Source organism: Sander vitreus, chromosome 12 (genome assembly GCF_031162955.1).
Source record: "Sander vitreus isolate 19-12246 chromosome 12, sanVit1, whole genome shotgun sequence".
Taxonomy (NCBI): Eukaryota; Metazoa; Chordata; class Actinopteri; order Perciformes; family Percidae; genus Sander; species Sander vitreus.
In genome coordinates this window covers 11,243,375-11,262,976 of record NC_135866.1, presented here as the reverse complement: position 1 = coordinate 11,262,976, position 19,602 = coordinate 11,243,375, and the positions used below count along the sequence as shown (strand labels likewise).

At 40.6% G+C, this 19,602-nt stretch overlaps 1 protein-coding gene across 2 annotated transcripts in view; it reads left to right on the top strand.

Moving 5' to 3' along the window:
* Positions 1-16,626, top strand: part of eif2b3 (eukaryotic translation initiation factor 2B, subunit 3 gamma) — a 34,443-nt gene extending 17,817 nt beyond the window's left edge. Inside the window, exons 6-13 of one of the 2 annotated variants that reach the window (XM_078264245.1) lie at positions 5,056-5,145; positions 7,115-7,251; positions 7,566-7,756; positions 8,444-8,506; positions 8,743-8,891; positions 13,155-13,258; positions 14,735-14,808; positions 16,396-16,626. In XM_078264245.1, coding sequence (XP_078120371.1) covers positions 5,056-5,145; positions 7,115-7,251; positions 7,566-7,756; positions 8,444-8,506; positions 8,743-8,891; positions 13,155-13,258; positions 14,735-14,769 — 769 coding nt within the window. In that variant the 3' untranslated portion in view covers positions 14,770-14,808; positions 16,396-16,626. The remainder of the gene's footprint in view (positions 1-5,055; positions 5,146-7,114; positions 7,252-7,565; positions 7,757-8,443; positions 8,507-8,742; positions 8,892-13,154; positions 13,259-14,734; positions 14,809-16,395) is intronic. The other variant, XM_078264244.1, reaches the window with a different exon arrangement.
* The last annotated feature ends 2,976 nt before the right edge of the window (positions 16,627-19,602 follow it).

Sequence of the window (19,602 nt, the reverse complement as noted above, 5' to 3'; positions counted from 1 at the left end):
TTTTCGGTATTATCGCGGTATTTTAAAAAGTGTCTTCAATATGTTCAGAAAGCACTGATAGGCCTACACAAGCTGAAATAGTTTCAAATAGTGTAACAGCGTTTATTATATTACAAGAATATAGGCAAAAACGTAACTTTTAACATCAAATGTCCTGAGCGCTGTCATCTCCTCCTTCCGCCATGATTCCAACTTCAAGAAACACACGTAGGCTAAGCAGTGCGCCTGCGTGGCAACTTCAGGAGACTTGGATGAAGCTGGAAGGATTAAACACACGGTTTCTACACTGTGGTAATCCACCGTGGTAATAATGATATTTTAAATGAAAACGGTAATTGTTATCAACATTTTTATCGTGGTTTACCGTTACACCGGTAATCGTTACATCCCTAATATGTTAATATCAATAAATACAAAGATTTTAGAAAAAGTGACTCTGCATTTTAGGTTGTGTTCCATTTCTAATGTTTTAGCCTAATACAACAATTCAGATTTGTGTGCTGTTTTTTTCTGATTTCACTTATGAAGACGTATGTGCTAATATGATATTTCAGTGAAATAAAAGGTCATAGATTAACTAAAGATTAGATTAAATTAACCTTTAATGCTCAAATTTTGTGTGTTTTTTTTAGGACTTGTGCAAGTAAGGCCAGTGTTGGCGTTTTCCTGACCTTGAATTGTGTGTTTCGATGTGGAGTTCATAGTATTTTGATTAAAAAAATTGGCTTTTTTAGGCACATCTGTTATATTTAACTATTGAATGAGTAATTTTACTGACACCCTCTAAGGTGCCTTCCACTTTACCCAAACCATTTCCTACGTAGGGTGCAGCACCTATACTTTGAGACTCCCTCATTGTCCCCATGCATGTGACCCAGCAATTTTCACTCTGCTATAATGGAGTCCTTTGACATCATAAAAACAGCCTGTGGCATAGTGTCAGATCAAATTTTTACTATTGGTTTGGATTTTGTTTTCTGTCTAAAAAAAAAAAAAACTTTCTCGCATGAAATAAAGTGTACTTCTGCTGACATCAAAATTAATTAATACAATGGCTGGATTAATACAATCAATGGCTGTCGTCAGACGGGCTCCAGTGGGCAGAACTTGATTGCGAGACCCGCTCTGCTGTGAAATGTGTTTTTGTGATAAAAGAAAAAGCCTGCACATCAGTTATACCTGTTCTTCACCCTGCTGCCCTAAACTTTTAAGGGCACCTGTTCCTACTTTTGCTCTCTCTCTCGCTCTCTCTCTCCCCCCCCCCTGCACTCTCTCCTGCCCACCCGCAGGTGGCAAACCGTGATGTCACATGCTGGGTGTTCCCATAAATTCCATTTTAAGCCCACAATACACAGACACAGGCACACACCTGGAAAATGTATGAATAAATACATTTGACAAACACCCACAGAGCGTGTCTGTGTGTGCATGCACATGTGTTTTTATGCTTTTTAATAAAATGGCTTAACGCAGACGGACACACACAGTTTAATTTATGGCTTTCAGCATCTGGTTGTAAAATATGTGTGACCAAGCAATCCTCCTGAGTCACTCTAGTTATATTACAAGCCTGGTGAAGAGCGGGACAGAGAGTTGAGAAAGCTGGACAATTGTAGCAAGGAGTTTTTGATGAAAGAGACGGGAAGGAAACAAGCGGAGGAGAGGTAGAGAAAGAGAAATGTTGGTGTGCCATAATTAGGGTTGGGCATCGAGAACCGATTCCTACTTGGAATCGTTTCAAAAATTACGATTCCATCGGAATCGTTTCTTTATTGGAATCGTTTAGAGGATTTGGTTTCAAATCCGATCATCACTTCCCAATTTAACATGCGTAAGTTTTGGTTTACGTAGCGGCCAGGCGCTTGTTGTGTTGCAGCCATGGATCATAGTAAGCAGCGCTCTAGTGTGGCTTTATTTTACGTTGAAAAAGCTGTAAAACTGGAAACCACCATTGACTCAAAATTAGAGATGCACCGATTACAATTTTCTAGGCCGATTCAGATTTTCTTTGAGTTAGGCCAGCCAATACCGATTTTAGCCGATTCCGATTTCATTTTTTCTAACCTCTTTACAGCACACACAAATATTTATTTTCTATCTTTTCTTTAATAGAACATTTTGCACAGAACACAGAACATTTTTTGAACAGATAATGGATCACTATAAAATAGAACTGTATAACGTACTCCTGGTGTGGGAAATTCACACACATCTAAAGTGCAATGTTAGAACCATTTCCTTCTTTTCACATCCAATATCCAACTAAAAAAATGTGATTTTGGTTTTTGGTGTCGTCCCTCCACGCCCTACTTTTTCCTTGCAGGTGTTGCATATTGCAAACTCGTTATCTTCTGCACACACGCTGAAGAATTTCCAAACAGCTGACATGTTGCAGGTTAATTCACGAGGTTCCCTACATGTGCGAGAATAGCGCGGACACGCGCTTCACACCGCGAGTGGGTACGCACGACACACGGAGGAAAAGTTGAGAGAAAGGAAAAAGAGACTGTTCTGTCGCGTCCTTGTGTGCGTGCGTCCTTGAGAACTGTAACTTATATAACTTATGTTGTCAGTTAATTGTAGCGTCGACCGGCATAAAATCGGCATATGTCAGACTGACCTGCCGGTCGCCGGTCATGGCCGAGCACGTGAAAACCGGCCAATTCTGGTCACCGGCCGGTCTATCAGTGCATCTCTACTCAAAATAAAACTTTCCTCTTATTTGTGAAAATAGGCATGTGACCCGTTTCATCTCCACCCCTCAAAGAATCGGAATCGAGAACCGGAATCGAAAGGAAGAATCGGAATTGGTATCAGAATTGTTAAAATCTAAACGATGCCCAACCCTAGCCATAATTCTCTTTTCAGCCATATCCTATCCTGTATCATTGAAGATATTTTATTTGACATTTATTTATTATTACGAATTTCTATGTACATGTTAAAGACTAAAGAGGAATTTTAAGCCTTAATTGTGTAAAATCAATCTTTTTGTGTTTTAAGAAATGTTCCACTACTTTTATGGTGGATTTTTTAAATCGTTTTAAAAATCGTTTGTACAGAAGCCGAATATCATTTAAATATACCAAATGTTGTCACTTAATCCTGTTTATGTAAGCATTTTCTATATGCTTTTGGCACGACAGCTACTGTATTGATGACTAGCTTCTTAGGGAAACCAACGCTGGTGGCTCTGGCTAAAAGCAAAAGAAAGAAACACCAACAACAAGAGGAATATTAGAGGAACCAATCAGTCACCAGATATATACCCAGTTAAAGACCTAAGAGATTTTGACCAACACTTTAGACAATGCTCTATACCATCATCAAAAACACAAAATAAGGGAATGTCGTTGGGAAAAACTACGTTAATTTCTCCTATTGAGTTCCACACACTAGAGGATGGATACCCGAACCGAGCCTCGGCGTTGGGCCAAGTTTGGACAGATATTTAGAAATTATGTTTGGGTTTGGGTCGGGCTCGGTCACATCAGCGCGATAAGGCATTGAACAATTTAAATTAAAAAAAACGTATTATGTAGCTGCGCGCCTGTGTTAACGTGGCCCCGTGTGCGCTGATGCGCTCATCTGTTGACATTTCCGAATGCCTTCCTACAGTTGCTTAATAAAAGCTTTCCACACAAACAAACGTATGTTTCATTAGTGAGAAAAAAAACTGATTTTAACTGTGTCGGGCTCCGGTCGGGCTTGGACATAAATATCTTAATGCCTGTCGGGCTCGGGCCGGGTTCGGTTACTGCTCTGTCGGACGCGGGCCAGGCTCGGACAGAAAAATGCGGCCCGATCCGCACTCTACCACACACGTGTACAATAAACACCAAGAAGCACTGAAGCCATTCTGCCTGCTTGCAGTGGTTCACCACTTACAAAGACATGTTTTGTAGATGTTTCTATTAATTCATCAGACATTTGTATTTTATTCTGTGTTTGTCAGGCAAATGCACAACTTTGACTCGCACCTTACCATGCTAAGGTATTAACCACGGTTGTTGTATTACTTCTTTGTGGGCACAAATACTTTGGTGACACCCGCAATGGCCACCCGCTGTTTGTTTTTGGCTACCACCCATATTATCTGTAACATAACGTAGAATCGAAGATTTAGTTTCTATTGATTTCAGAATTAAATTATAAATTGGCATGCTCAAACCTGAACATCATGGTAAACCATAAACACCATGTCTGCTTTTAATTTTGTCAAAGTTATGTTATTGTTTGTGTGTGGTAATGAGACACCGACTTTTCAAATCAATCTGCTTGTACAACTTTAAAAATCGAAATCACTGCAGCATACTTTGAAAGATGGTTAGCAGTAATGGAAGGAACAGTATATGTGATTTATAGTAAATGGACTAAAACATGTAAAAGCCCTGGTATGATCCTTTAACGATCAATGCACCCTGCAGTTTTTATTATGTAATGATTGGAAGGGCAGAGGAAGAGGAGGACAGGGATAGGTAGTCAGAGAGGATAAAGGGGTAAGTGTGGATTTGTTTATTGAAACCTGGAGGATGAAATGGTTTTCTTTGGCTACCGCTTCATAAATGTCACATGTTCAAACTGGGTGTCCGTGTGTGAATGAGTGAATGCATGAGTGGGTGATGGTGTGTCTCTGTGCATGTGGCCCCCCAGTCAACATAAACCTGTCTCACTGGTAGCTGTCTCATGACAGCAGCTCTGTTGCGCGACATCTACGGTAGCTGACGGAGGACAATAGACAGATGTCACTATTCTCTGACTTTTATGTGAGCCCATGGCTGTGTCTGGTTTTCATCAAATGTTCCTGTCCTATGTGCAAAGCGGAGGTAAATTAAAAGGGTTTTCAGTAAATGAGAAGCAAACGTAAAACATAAAAACAGCAGGCGATGAGAAGAATCAAAGCAAATTGTCCTCAAAGTAGCAGTCAGGGTTACACGGTTTGTCATGAAATTGGTGCATATATGCAGTGTGGTGGGACTCCACAAATCCATATAAAAAGTCAAATTTGATATTATTTTCCTCTCCTGACTCTGTCTGTCTATCTTTTACCTGCAGACATCCCAGGATGCACATCAAAACAGGCCTCGTGGACGCTCACCTCTACTGTCTGAAAAAAGCAGTGGTGGACTTTCTCGCTGACAACAAGTGAGTTCCTCATTTATTTCTGATTATGAATATAGCAATGAACATATAATAAGACAATTGGCTATCCAACCTTGAATTTTAACCATCATTTCAAAATAGTTTGAAAATGACCAGTTTATATCTGGATGCATACACTTGGACATGAATCCACACAGAGACATTCACATTCGCTGCTTAATCTGTAGCAAGTGTTAAACATGGTTACATGGTGTGTAAGGCTTTGAAAGGTCCTGTTAGCAGGGTATTTCAGCGAGGTGTTAATTTGTTTTACTATGTGCCACTGAGGCAGGCTGTTAGGCCTTTAGCCTCTGAGGTAAGGCAGTGTCACAGGGAGCCTTCTGTAGCCGCCCTGGCATACATGCATGCATTATTAGAAAAATCAAAGGATCTATGCATGAGCTGTTTTTGCACTTAAAAACGTTAGGCCAACTGATAAGATTTAACTGATATTGCAAAACATATTTAAGGACCACACTGTGTATTGATACATTTGTGTATCGCAAAATATTGTGCCACCCACAACCAGGCAGACCAGGTCTTCCCTGCTAAGGAACAGCGTGACCCCAAGCTTCTCAAAGCAGGGTGGTAATGAGATTTTGCCACTGTGTGTATTTTGATAATTTTTTGGAAACGGTCCCATTGAAAAGTGGGAACTTGGCTAAAGACTGTGGAAATCTGTCATTGTCCAGTTTTAAATTTAAACAATTGTAAACGGAGTGTCTAGTTTTAGTTGACACATAAATAAATCCAAGGCCAAGCCAACACACACAAATTCCCTAACTGCACTCCATCTCTGCACCCCTGCTGAATATTTTGGATTAAGGCGAGAGGTGCACTTGAACATTATAGTAATTTGCCAGATATAAATCTTACGTCATTACATTACAAATGCATCCTCTGACGCTGCCATACATCATCTTTCTTGTTAGATAACTAATTTTTTTCTTCAGCTTGTTTCTTGGACTTTCTTCTAACAGCTTCTCTCTCTCTCTCTCTCTCTCTCTCTCTCTCTCTCTCTCTCTCTCTCTCTCCTCTCTTCTCTCTCTCTCTCTCTCTCTCTCCTCCATGCTCTTTCTCTGTCTCTTGCTCTGGGAGAGAAATGGACAGAGTAACTGTTGTTTTTCTCCTGTCATTCAGATGGTAATTCTAATCCTTCTTTAAAAGAAAGTAAGAGAGGACAAGTGAAGGGGTGGGGGGCACTGAACACAGCACAGTTCAAAAAGGGGGAAAAAGAAATTAGGACGGGGAAGTTACCTCCTGGTTTACACAAAGAGAGACATGAAGTCATCATAAGGAGCTGAGGTGGTCATTGTCATTATCTGCTTTTTATAAAATGTATGTTAAGCAATAATAACTGCATTATACATCATTCACTGCTTTTTTTTGTTTTCTTTTGCTTGTATTACAGTAATGACACAAGCATTTGACTTCCTTTTTGCAATTACTAAGTCATATATATATATATATATTCTAATGTAGTTACAGTATGTCACCCTCTTAATTATTACCTCACCAAGACATAGTGTCCTGTGGATTTCACATGTAGTGCGTGAACTTGAACTGCAGTAGCTAAAGGGGAGATTTATTTGTTTTAGGATTTCTGTTTTTTTTCAAAGTAGTGTCAGTTTCTGACACAACCTTGGCCTTTTCCTCTATGTTCATACAAAATCAGATGGGGAGCACAAAAGGCAGCAAAGCAAGAGGAAGTGAATACGGGAAAAAACGAGAGTCAAATAATTGCAAAGTCACGGCAAATATGTTAACCATCTTTTCTATGTTTTTGATGCACAGCAGCAACAGTTACGCTTTCTTTACCAAGTGACGATTAGGAAGCGTACCATTATCCAACGACAGCACAATAAACCAGGATCACTGGCTTTCCGCTTATGTGTGATACGGATGACTTTGCGGGATGCTTAGCATATGCAGTATATTGAAATCTTGTTTTATCTTACCTCTTGTATCGTAGGTCTATCTCTTCAATCCGTGGTGAGTTGGTACCGTATTTGGTGCGGAAGCAGTTTTCCAAAACAACCAACAGTCCGAAAATCAAAGACGATGCAGAGAATCAGAACCAGAAAACAAATGACGGCTCTACAAACCACGGTCAGTGTTTGCAGTGACACATCATAGACTTCACATATTCCAATCAGAGGGACAACACCATTTTACAGCCACAGCAGTGTAACCTATTTGGAATAGCTCTGGGTCTTATTCATGAGCCATCAGCATAGAGAATATCTATGTTTGCCTTTTGCTTTAAATGAACACTGACAGAACTCATAACAAGTTGACTACAAAGGACAACTTTGCCTAAACCCAAGGCACGCTAAATCCCCCAAAACAGTGTGTATGTGTCATTATTCTAACTCCGTACTCTGCTCTTTCTGCCATTCTTCCTGTCTGTTTTTATTGTCCAGAGCTCCTCATCTCATCACGAGACGAGCCTCTCCTCCAGCTGGCCCAGGAGCGCTCGTGTTGGAACGACCATCGCGGTGACATGAGCGAGGCTTACCATGGAGGAAAGCTGCGCTGCTATGTTCACATTATTGACCAGGGCCTTTGCTGTCGCGTCAACACTTTAGCTGCATACATAGAAGCAAACCGACTGGTGAGTCAGATATAAGCCTGCTCCTTCGAGGGGTTTTGTGAAAGATGCATTTTCGAATGTGCATGTTCTGTACATACTACGTATGCATGTGTAATTGAGTATGATTGGATGGAATTCAGTTTTTTTTGTATAGCTATATACATGTGTACATAGCTATAATTTTACTACATGCAGTATTAGAACTGTAAAGCTTAGTCGATTACTCTATTTTGATAATCAATGAATCATTTCAAGCAAAAATACAACAACAAAAAAAAACATTTTCTGGTTCCAGCCTCATAATTTTCTGTGTCATGTATCATTAAGTATCTTCAAGTTTTGGACTGTTAGTCGTGTAAAAATAAGCAAATTGCAGACATCACCCTGGGCTCTGCAAAATTGTGAATGCCATTTCCCCCCTAGACTAAACCATTTTAATTGAGAAAATAATCTGCAGATAATTCGATCGTGGAAATAATATTCTCTCTTCTGCATTTCTTATCCCTCTCATTCTTGTGAATGTCACTGTTGTCCATATTGCAGCTAATGTTGCTTCTATTTTGCCACTTTTAATACAGAATTGCTTATTTGAATCCTTTGTACTTAGCCTAATAACCCAATTCCTCTATATGGATCATTACAGTTATTAAATCATCTTTCAATTATTTTAATCTCATGTCTCACTGTCTTCTGTCTTCTCCCTGTTAGGCCCCGAAGCTGTTTGAGGAGCCAGCAGTTCACCCATCAGCTGTCATTTCTGAGAGATGTCAGGTATGTATAATGTAGTTGAAGTACTATTAGTCAGTGTACAAGTCAGAATCATATTTGTTCGTATTGCTGTTATCTTACAATTTCCCTTTCAATTAGCTTTTTTACTCCTATATCACAGCTCACCTGCTATTATCTCTCCCAGAGTCTAATTTGCGCTTGATCGTCATTGGAGTAGCCCGTGTATTTATTTATGTCTGAGTAATGTTACCATTTGTGTGTGTTGGCTCTGCCCTCAGATGGGATCAGACAGTATCATCGGAGCACTGTGCCAGGTAGCAGATAAGACTTCCATAAAGAGGTCCACCCTCGGAAACTCCACCACTGTAAAAGAGAAGGTCAAAGTCACCAACTCTATCATCATGCATGGTGTTACCATCGAGGAGGGGTGAGAACACACACATCTGTGCACACACACACATGCACATACTCGTTGATAACATGTACTTTGAAGTGCTTTTGCGAACACATTAATTTAGGCTGAAAGAGAATTTCACCTTCGAGGCATGTTTATGTTTAAAAGTTTTAATCCTCACGTCAGCTTTTGTTAGGTGTTCAGTTAGTACATGCATACATACAGTGTGTGACAAAGCAGTGGAATTTTGTAAACAAACATTTCAAAGCAAGTTGAGTGACCTGATGTTTCCAGAAAAAAAACTGTCTTTACACTCTCTTCTGAAACTACTAACCCGTTTTCCCTTCATCTGTAAACGCTGTTTGGCTTTCACATGTAGAAGCAGTGGTATGACTAGTTATTCATTCACTACATATCTTTTCATTTAGTTTTCTAGGTGCTCATATGTGCAAATGTGTGTGTGTGTGTGTGTGTGTGTGTGTGTGTGTGTGTGTGTGTGTTTTTTAGGACAGATGCATGTGAATGTCCGTTGATGGGAGGTGTAACAGGTTTTGTTTTCTGTGCTCTGTGGGGTCAAACAGGCAGCGCTGAGTTAACAATGCATCTATTGGTGTGCAACCAGCCAGAGACCAGTTCCAAACAAACACAAAGCTGTTGAACTGAAACGCACAACATCTATATATTTCATTTAGCCGCTAATTTACTTGCTTATACCAAAGTTCCTACCGGTTACAGAATTTGTGAAACACGCTGGGGGTTTGAAAGGTGTATTCCAACAGTCTGGGCTATTTGATAATTGTCATGGAAAGTATCATTGAAATGATTAATTGATCAGTTTTATCAATACAAGTTGATCCAATGCCAGAAATGTGTCAATCATTTCGATGATTTATAAAGTAATTTATTAGGTTAACATACAGTTTAGTTTTTTTCCCCTTTTTCATTAGCTTTAAGGTTGGCAATATGATATTTACAGCGACATATTCAAACCCAATGTTTTTTATGGCTGCACCAATCCATCAATCATCATCTTTTCTTAAGGTCTTGTAGATCATTTTGTACACATTTCTCCAGAAGTAAGCCCAGCATTTTTGGTATGCTACGAAACTTGAAACTTGGAAATAAGGTTTTGTGCATTTGAAGAAATGTTGGCTGTGCAGCATGAGTTTGTAAAGATTGGCTCACCAGTGGGTTGGTGCGCTTTGAAGGGATATCTAGCATTTTCTGATTTAATAATTTTTTTATTGGCTATTTGTTATGGTGGCTAGACACAAGCACCTTTCACACATGCACTGCAAACCGGAAATCATCTATACATTACTAGGCGGAGCTGTATGTAATACGGCAAATGTCCAAATCAGTTCGATTGGACTTCAAACGGTCTTTACCCTGCCAGCTCCCTAGTCTTGTAATCCAAAGTGTTAGAATTCACAGCAAGTGAGTGGGCGTGTTGATGACGTTTCTATCAGCTTTCGCCAAACCGGAAGAAATCAAACATCCGAGGGTAAAGAAGAAGGGGGATTTACACAAAGACGGCAACGAAAATGTCTAACTGGAGAGACTGCAAGATTCGGGAACTTCTGTCGATAAGGGCCAACGCTGAAATCATTAGACAATATCAAGGAACGGCCGTGACGCGGTTTAATCCGCATCTAAACCAAACCAAACAAAGTTTTTCCAGTAAGTGAGAACAGTGAGAGTGACAATCTCTTGTTGTGTGTGGCATGTGTGAACTCCTGACAATGTCAGGACTTGATTTGTCAGACATTTTCCGGCTATAATTTCCAACAACAACAAAAAAAAACTGCCAAAAGATGTGCTAAAAATCCTACCAATGTGCTGCTTCTCTTCTTAGAAATTCTAGAAAATTCTGGGGGAACATGCAGGACATGGCAGATATTGTATTTGCCACATTATGATTTCACTTAGGGAGGGCAAAAAGCCCCAAACTGAATAGTGATGCATCATGATCAGCCACGTTATTGCTCATCACAATTGTCAAATGTAGCAAGTAGTTAAAGTGGTCAAAATTAACTGCTTTGTTGCAACAAAAGAGGACTTGTACCAAGAGTGCCAGTAGCCACTGTAGAATTAGCATGTAGATTGATCTGCTTAGTCTCTTAGCCAGAAACTCTGGTGGAAAGAGACTCATCTTGGCCTCAAGTCCGGATTTTAATGCACTCATTCACAGTCTCCTTTTCTTTTATGTCAATTTATTACTCCTCCCTCTCTTTTCTCTCCATCAAGGCCTCGGCGCCATCTCTCTCCTCTCTCTCTTTCTGTCTCCATCTCATCTTAAGCCTTTCAGGGACCCCAGCCAGCCCGCATGGGGACCCTCATCATGCCCATGTAGGTGCACGCACAAAGGCATGAAAGAACGAGAGAGACAGGAGAAGGGAAGAAAGAAGCGAGGGGAAAGCAAGCTAGCACGCAAGAGAAATTGCAATTCTTTCTTTTCTTTTTTTGAGGACATAAGAAGGAAGGAGAAAGAAGGAAAGAAAGAGCCAGTGTGAGAGGATTAGCAGACCCCGGCCATGTCGCAAAAACCCCTCACATTTCTGCTTTCTTTGTTTGGAGCTGACCAGAACTTGTTGACAAAGCGCTGCGTGTTTGGGAAGGGGGATAGTAAGGGTCAACTTTACAGGGGGGGTTGGCACAGGAGGTGGGGGTTGACGTGTGTGTGTGTGTCTGTGTGTGTGTGTGTGTGTGTGTGTGTGTGTGTGTGTGTGTGTGTGGGAGGGGGGGGGGTCATGGCAAGGAGGAGCCCTGGTGTTAGTAATTAGTGGTGTTTCAGCTCTGAAGCTTCTTTGGTGGTCTCTCTCACCCTCTCTCTCTCTAATGTTACAAAACTCTGAGTCTTGTAATCTCCCATCACCAACTACCACCACTACCTCCTAGGTAGTCACTTACACACACATACACATCCACACACTCCTTTCTCCCTCTCCCTCCAGGCCTAACCACCTGAATAGAATCGGCCAATACAAACCTGTCTGTGTGTGAGGTGCAGAGGGCCAAGTGTGTGTGCGTCACTGCCTGGGCAAGACCAACATGTGTTCTCCACCGGGCTCCCCAAGCTACTGAAGCACACATTCTCTAACCCACGCATTTACACATACACACCCTCCACGGTTAGCAGAAACAGGACACACAAGACTGTCTGTGTCTCCCCTCCAAGAATTTTATGGTGATGATTTGGCTGAATGTGAGCGTGCACGGTGGGTTGGCACTGCCAGCTCAGGTGGGACTGAAGCACAGGGCCAACAATTTCTTAACACACACAGACACATGCACAAATCATGGACTGCTGTTCTTCTTTAATAAAGATGCTAATTTAATGTTTAATTAAGTTTAGTTGATTGGAAGTGTTTGAGTGTTGGGAGCAGGTGGGAGGATCCCTAATGAGGAAACGAGCTGAATGTTCCTACTGTTACTTTGACCACCAGTATGGCACTCCCTCCACAACTGTGCAAGTGGAGAACAGTGGTAGGCTGTGGCTCTACTGGGCAGCTCCCAGTATGGATGTTCTTAGTCTCGCTTAGCCAGACCATCCACATGCTGCGGAGTAGAGGAGGGTCTGGCTAGTCCACGTAGCATGAAGCAAGAAAGCGGAAGGAAACGGAAAATACATGCATCCGGCGGAATTTCCTGCAGCACCGGAGCAATCCCGGAAGGGGAACGTCAAGGATATAGACTAGGATGTTCTTAACTATGTGTACGTGCCCGTGTGTGTGTGTACATACAGTACATTACAGAATTACTGGGGTAATTCTGTAAAGTGTCCTTGGGTTTCGTGAAAGGCGCTATATAAATAAAAGTTTAAAACGGAAGAAAACAGAATGTGACCCATAAACATGATTGAATCTCCAGCGGACCCAAAGAGTCGGACAATCATGTTTTAGCACTACCAAACGTACCCCAGCAAAATATGAATCTTTAATTACTCAAGAGTAGCTCACCACTTTCAGGCCTGTTTGTAATAATTCAAGGTTTGGAGATATTGTTGAGTGGCTGTGTTTCATTATTGATTCACCTGATTGAATATTGATTTTCTTTTTTTTTTTTTTGCCATAAAGTGAAACAAATACTAAACATTAAACCTTTATGAAGGACAGGTTTATTGCAGATCTGTTGTATTAGATTAAATAATTCTTTTTCTTTCTATTCCCTTTTATTATTTTGTGTAATAAAATGGAAACGAGCTTCCATGGGGAGTCCCAACATCCAGTTAGGTACCAGTGCTATAGAAAATATAAGAATAATATGATTAATGTATATTGTGTGTGTGGTTTCCAGGTGTAATATCCAGGGCAGTGTGATCTGCAGTAATGCTGTCATATGCCGAGGAGCAGACCTCAAATACTGCCTGGTCGGAAACGGACAACGGATCGAACCAGAGGGTGAGGTCCACTCGCATGAACACACAAAATAACGGCCCCCCAAAAACAAATCTCACAGTAATTGTCACCACATGATGCCTTGCTCAACAACCTCTCTTATCTCATTACCCAGGGACGCTCAAAGTGCATTTTAGCATTTTAAGCATTTCAATGTAGTAAAACAAACAGTAGTTGACCATTTTGCATCCCCAAATGAAATCAACTGTACACTGAAAGAAGATGCACATTAAAACACCATTCAGTACAACGACTTAACAAATACACGCTATCTCTAAAGCCCCTTGCACTTCTCCTCGGTTGACTCAGATAGGGTGTTAATGTATGTGTGTGGTATCTGTTTGTAAGTGTTCAAGCCAACTAGGAACGTTTCTTAATTCTGAAGTCTGTGTGATAGAGAGATTTGTCAGGAAAACATTTTTATTTCCGTAATCCTCTTGTCCTCAAAGGTGTGTGTGTGTGTGTGTGTGTGTGTGTGTGTGTGTGTGTGTGTGTGTGTGTGTGTGTGTGTGTGTGTGTGTGTGTGTGTGTGTGTGTGTGTGTGTGTGTGTGTGCGCCACATTGATGAAGAGGTTAGAGAGCAGGGCCAGAACAGGACCACCCGGAATTCAACAGCAGCAGCCTCCAGCCACATCCAACACACACGCGCACGCACATATAGAGAAAGAGAGAGCAAGCTCAGCTACCATACTGAGCAGCCTAATTGAGTGAACAACAGGGTGCTCTACGTAACAACAGTGTGAATTTGAGCTAAACTCAAAATGTTTGTGCCGTTTTGGAGCATCCAGTCAGCGGTCACTGGATGCTGGAGGGTGAACTGCTAACTTTATGTTATTGAACCCTGAAAACTTGGACCCCTAATTGCATAATTGTTTTGCATACGCTGTATAGACAAAGTTCCAACCTCTTTGTCCCTGATGGACAGAAAGTCTCTTTTTGTCTCACATAAAAATGTCCTCCTCACACATGCAGACACATTGTTGTTCATATTGTATTGTTTTCTCTCTTTTATTATTATTTTATAAAATAAATTTTTTGTCTCTTCAATAGGCATTTTATAAGGGATCTGCTGTATATAGTCAAGTGAAGATGATTTAAATAGCCCACAACGCAAGAGGGCTTTACAGTATGTCCAACATACAGCAGTCACTTATTCCTATTCTCAATCTGGATATAGGAAGCTATTAGCTAGCTAGTTATTTTGTATATATTTGTCTCTGTTTCTGTCTTTGTTGTTCATTCTTATTAATGTTTAATGTTTGTTTGTATGTATGCACAAATCACCAAGGCAAATTCCACGTAGGGTAACCACTGTGGCAATAAACTCATTCTGATTCTGAAATAAAAGAGGAGAAATGTCAGAGAGCAATAGATGACCCTTCATCCATGCCTGAAGATGGGATATAACCATATAGGTTCTTGAAGCACTAAGTTGTTCATAATTATAGACATTTGAAGCATTAACTTTCTGGCACACAGACAAGTGGTGGATACCAAAATCAATTTCACCCTGAGCAGAGAAGGAAGGAAGGAAGTAAAAACAAACCTGAAATGTAAGAATTTGAATCTTTTATTATAATCTTGGATCATAGACACACCTGTATGGCTAGTGACATCTGTCTGTAGAATACACTAATACTCAACTAGTTGTCCTCAGCAAATAAGTAACGAGGGTAGTAATGCATTCCACTGCAGTCCACTGTAATCCATTTGAAAACATGCCTCAACAGTTTTTGGTAGAATCATCTGCCAGTTTATCGATCAGGTAACCGACATCTGGTCAGATTAGATCTAAACCTGCTCTCCAGTTTACTTTATATTGAATTGTAAGAAAGTACAGGATTGTCTCTCGCCACTTATCTAGCTGACTGACCGTAGGCTGCGAAAGACATTACAAACCCACTCTACTGCTGAAGCTGTTAGCAGTGAAGGACCACCCTGCTAGTTAGCCGCACACACACGTGCACACACACAGATACATGTCTGTCAGGTGTTGATATTTAAAAGATACATACCTCTCCTCTGGGTGCTTTGATAAATACACACATATGCATGCATTAAAACAGTGGCCATATGTTGTAGATAAATACGCACGGTCTCTCCTCTTCTTCCCAGTGTCTTTTGGAGATGACACAATGTTCTTATCTAATGCTGCATCCTGATTACATTTAACTGTTTACCTGACAATCAACTATACTTAGAGTATGGACTTGCAACATATGGCTTGTTTCTCTTATTTATTTGTTGATTTGGGGCAGAGTTGGAGCTGTGTACTATCATTGACCCAGCAGCAGAAATATGTAAATATATAGGCTCAATACATTTACAACACTGTATAAGTTACTGATGAATCAACAGAGCCAAATTGAGTAACCCTTCCTCCCTTTCTCTCCAGTCGCTCCCTCTCCTTTCCTCTCCTGCTGTCCTATGCTCCATTTGTCCTCCCCTCCACACAGCAGAGGATAAACTCGCTCTGAGAAGCAGATTCCTTCACACTAAAACCTGTCTGTGTGGATGGAACATTATTCTCTGCCACCGTTTGCTTTGGATCAGTACCGATGCTCGAAGATGGAGAGAGGAGTAGCGGCTGCTCTCCTCATGCTGAAATGGCTTTGGGTTGAGAGAGATAGTGAGAAAATGCTGGCAGACTCAGTTTCAAGCATCATCTATTTCTTTTTGTAAGGTTCAGGTAGCAGTCAGGGTGACCTAACCCCACTGAAGCTTCTGGGACTGATTTCAAATAAATTATAGCACCATCCAGTGGGTTTGCATGCTGTAGCCCGTTAATTACAAATTGCATTTATGTTTATTTCCTATCGACAGACAACTATTGGTTTCCATTCATTTCGGTATGGTATAAAAATGATTATGCAGGAATTAATTAATTAACCACTTTAGTGCTTTTAAATCTTTCGTAAAAGTTAGGTTATCTGCATCATGTAATAGAGTTGTGAGCAAAGGACTTTTTAGAAAAAGTCTTGATGAAACTCTGACATCCAAGAGTTGACAGTCACCTGCCAAACAACATTTTTTTAAATTCCTTAACCACATTTTTCAAGATAAAAGTTCAAAACGATACCAAATACCTGCCTTATTATAATATTTTGTGTGTAAATGTATACATTTCTCTCTCATTTCAGCTGAGAGGACTAACGAGGTCATTGTTGGAACGGACCAGCTGATGGAGATCTAGCACCCACAGGGGATAGAGTGGCATCATTAACCAATCAGGAGCAGCAAAACACAGAGGACAGCTTAGTCATTGGCTGACTGACCAAGCCGAAGCCTGGATGCTGCTTGACTGTTCTACACTCTCTTCTCAAAGGCTCTTTTGTACATTGTGTCCAAATAAAGACAAGTGCTTAAACCCATGCATCAGTATGTTGGTGGTTTTATTTGTTTTTATTTGTTTGTTCATCTTTTAGGAATTTTTGGGATGTGTCTTCATCGCTTTGAGAAAATAACGGTATGTTGAGTCACACACTGAAAGAAATCAATGATGTCAACTGTTTGACAGAGACAACTTGATTGTCAGTTCGAGGTAGATCTTTGTAATTGTTTTGCCACACTAGTTATTATGAGACTGTTGCTGTCTCCTATAATGGCAGGGCTCAATTACTCAATCTACCCTATTTGAGAGGGAGGAGAGTCGTACACGTTTGAGTGTGCATGGGTGTTACCGTGCACGCTGCAGCTGTGAAGACCAGAGATGGAGGGGAAAAAAAGATGTGGGAGGGATGACCACAATGGCGTGGGGGGTTAAGTTTATTTGTACACAAAAATGGTGTATGTGTAGGACCCGGACCACCCAGCTTGATCCTGTATCAGTTAACACAGACACTCCACCCTCACACACACAAACACAGCAGAGGAGGAAGCTGATTCGCGCCTGACACTTTTTTCTTTTTTCTTCTCTTCTTTCCCTCTCTTCTCCTTTGCTGTCACAAGATTTATTGCATTCCTTCGGCAGAGCATTTCTTAAATTACAGGTTTGAAGTTCCTTAGTCACGAAGAAGGAAGATGAGGACAGGGATGTCTGTAGGGGTGCTTGTGTGTGATTCTGTCCTGTTTCCTATTGTGTCTGTGGCCTTGGAGGAGTCATTTAGACTGTCTCTTGTGGCCTGTGTGTGTGTGTGTGTGTGTGTGTGTGTGTGTGTGTGTGTGTGTGTGTGTGTGTGTGAGAGAGAGAGAGAGAGAGATTATGATGTCTCGTCTTCCATCTCTACTGTCTATTAGAAGAGCTTGTTAGCCTGTCGGATGGGCAGGTTTTCATGATTATTCCTTTAGAATGACAATTACTAATGTGGCTTTCATCTGTACCATATACCATGTATATTCATGCACAGTATACTGCATTAAAATTGTGATAATGCCAGGTATAGGATAAAGAATAGACATAAACTCGTGAAATAGTTTTTGTTACAAAGTACAACTTTGTGAATGATTCTTGAAGTACACTGGATTTGCTAAACACCTTTTACTTTTTGTTTATAAAGTTAATTCACACTATTTTCCTTCTTTCAAGGGACATTTGATTGATTTTACACATCAGGATCAGTTTACTCATGTAGGGTACTACTCAGTCCTTAAAACACTTGTATAAGGTCTTCTGCTGCTGATAGGGTGCATCTAGATTTCTAGGCTAGTCTTCTGTGGCTCGGGAGGAGCTTTCTGAAGTCAGAGAATATAACCCTGATGATAATGTCATCAGGGTTGACTTGGGATCCCAGACTGAAATGCTTTTATTGAAAATTCTTTGTTAAAGTTATATTATTGGAAATGTAGGATGCAACATTTTTCAACCCGTCGTCTACAAAGTAAATTCATCAATCGATTTTTGTGTAGTCTGCACGATGGAATGCAAAACAAGGAGTCACACTTTAATTTGATTATTTTTCGTGCAAGAATACGTTCCATAAATGTGGGTCTAAGACTAAAAATATGAACTGCTAAATAAACAAGATAGTCTTAATGTGTCCCCACCACTGAATTGTCTTCTCGCTGTGTTTACATGTGGCTTCAGCTCACAGACTGAAATACTTCATTGTTCAGTACTTTTCCATGCCCCTTGTCTTACCTGTGTTCATCCTCCTTTTCCATTGTTCCCTTTTTTATTCACATTGTGCACTTCTACATTTTGAGTTTTCATGCTTGCATTGTCAATTATTTCCTTCTACATTGTAAATTTGGATCACGAAACGCTAGTGATTTTCCTCACACGACAAGATAGAGTAGATGAGAAGGTGAAAGACTACATTTGTCACCCGAGTTTTGAGCTACAAATCGTGAAAACTACAGTTAAGGTTCACTTTGTCCGTGCTTTTTGTCTTGGCTGTGTTAACCTTTTTAGCGGTCTCACACTCTGAACTCTCTCTTCAACCACATGATGAGATCTGGCAGCCGGGTGTGTTTGGGTAGAGGTTTGTATATTTACTCAAAGACCCCGGAGCCCCCTCAATGCAACGCCACCAAGGCTGAGCCCACATACATATGTTTGCTGGTGTATGTGCACACATGTGTGCAGGCTTACCTGTGTGTGACCATTGTTAATCCTCTGTCACACAAACCAATCAATGCTGTCTCACACCCCTTTGAGTGAATGCACACATACGTACACAAATGTGCATGTTTGCTTTGCAGATCTAGCGATCAGATGTCGAGCAGCAGATCATGTATCAGGCTGTCTGTCGGTCTTTGGTTTTGTAGCCTTGTGGAATTCTCTGACATCTCTACAGAAGATTTTCTTCTAATTATGCATCCCAAACAAATCCGTCTCAAAACTGGAGAGAAGACAAGTGAATTGTAAAATAAAACATTTTTATGCACAGATTATCATCAGTTAACCAATTTTCTGGCAACACATTTGCCCACAAGATTCTCTTGATATCTCTAAAGGATGAAATAACATATTAATAAATGAAGATGCTCTTGCACATCTGCAGTGACATTTAAAAGTTGGCTTCTTTAATTTTCTGTCAAAGAATTTGAGCTTTAAGATCTGTTTTTGTTGCATCTAGTGTCTAAGCGCAATGTGTAGTTGTCTTGCGTCTGTGTGCAGAGTGAATCATGAAGACCACTTTTTTTAGGACATTAATGTGATAGAAGTTGACAGAAGTCTGGAGATTGAAAGGCTTGTTCACAGCAGAGTTTTAAAGTCTGGGAAGGGACCCAAAGCGGGTTGGGGAAAATTACAATGGGTGTTAACATTTGGTGCTTATAGTGAAGATAAATGTGTTATATGACACTTGTGGACATGTTATCCTGATGCTGTCTCAGGTCTCACATGCACCTCTAAAAACACAGTTTTCTAAATAAAATCCAGCTGGTTGGTTCGTAGTTTAAAGGGT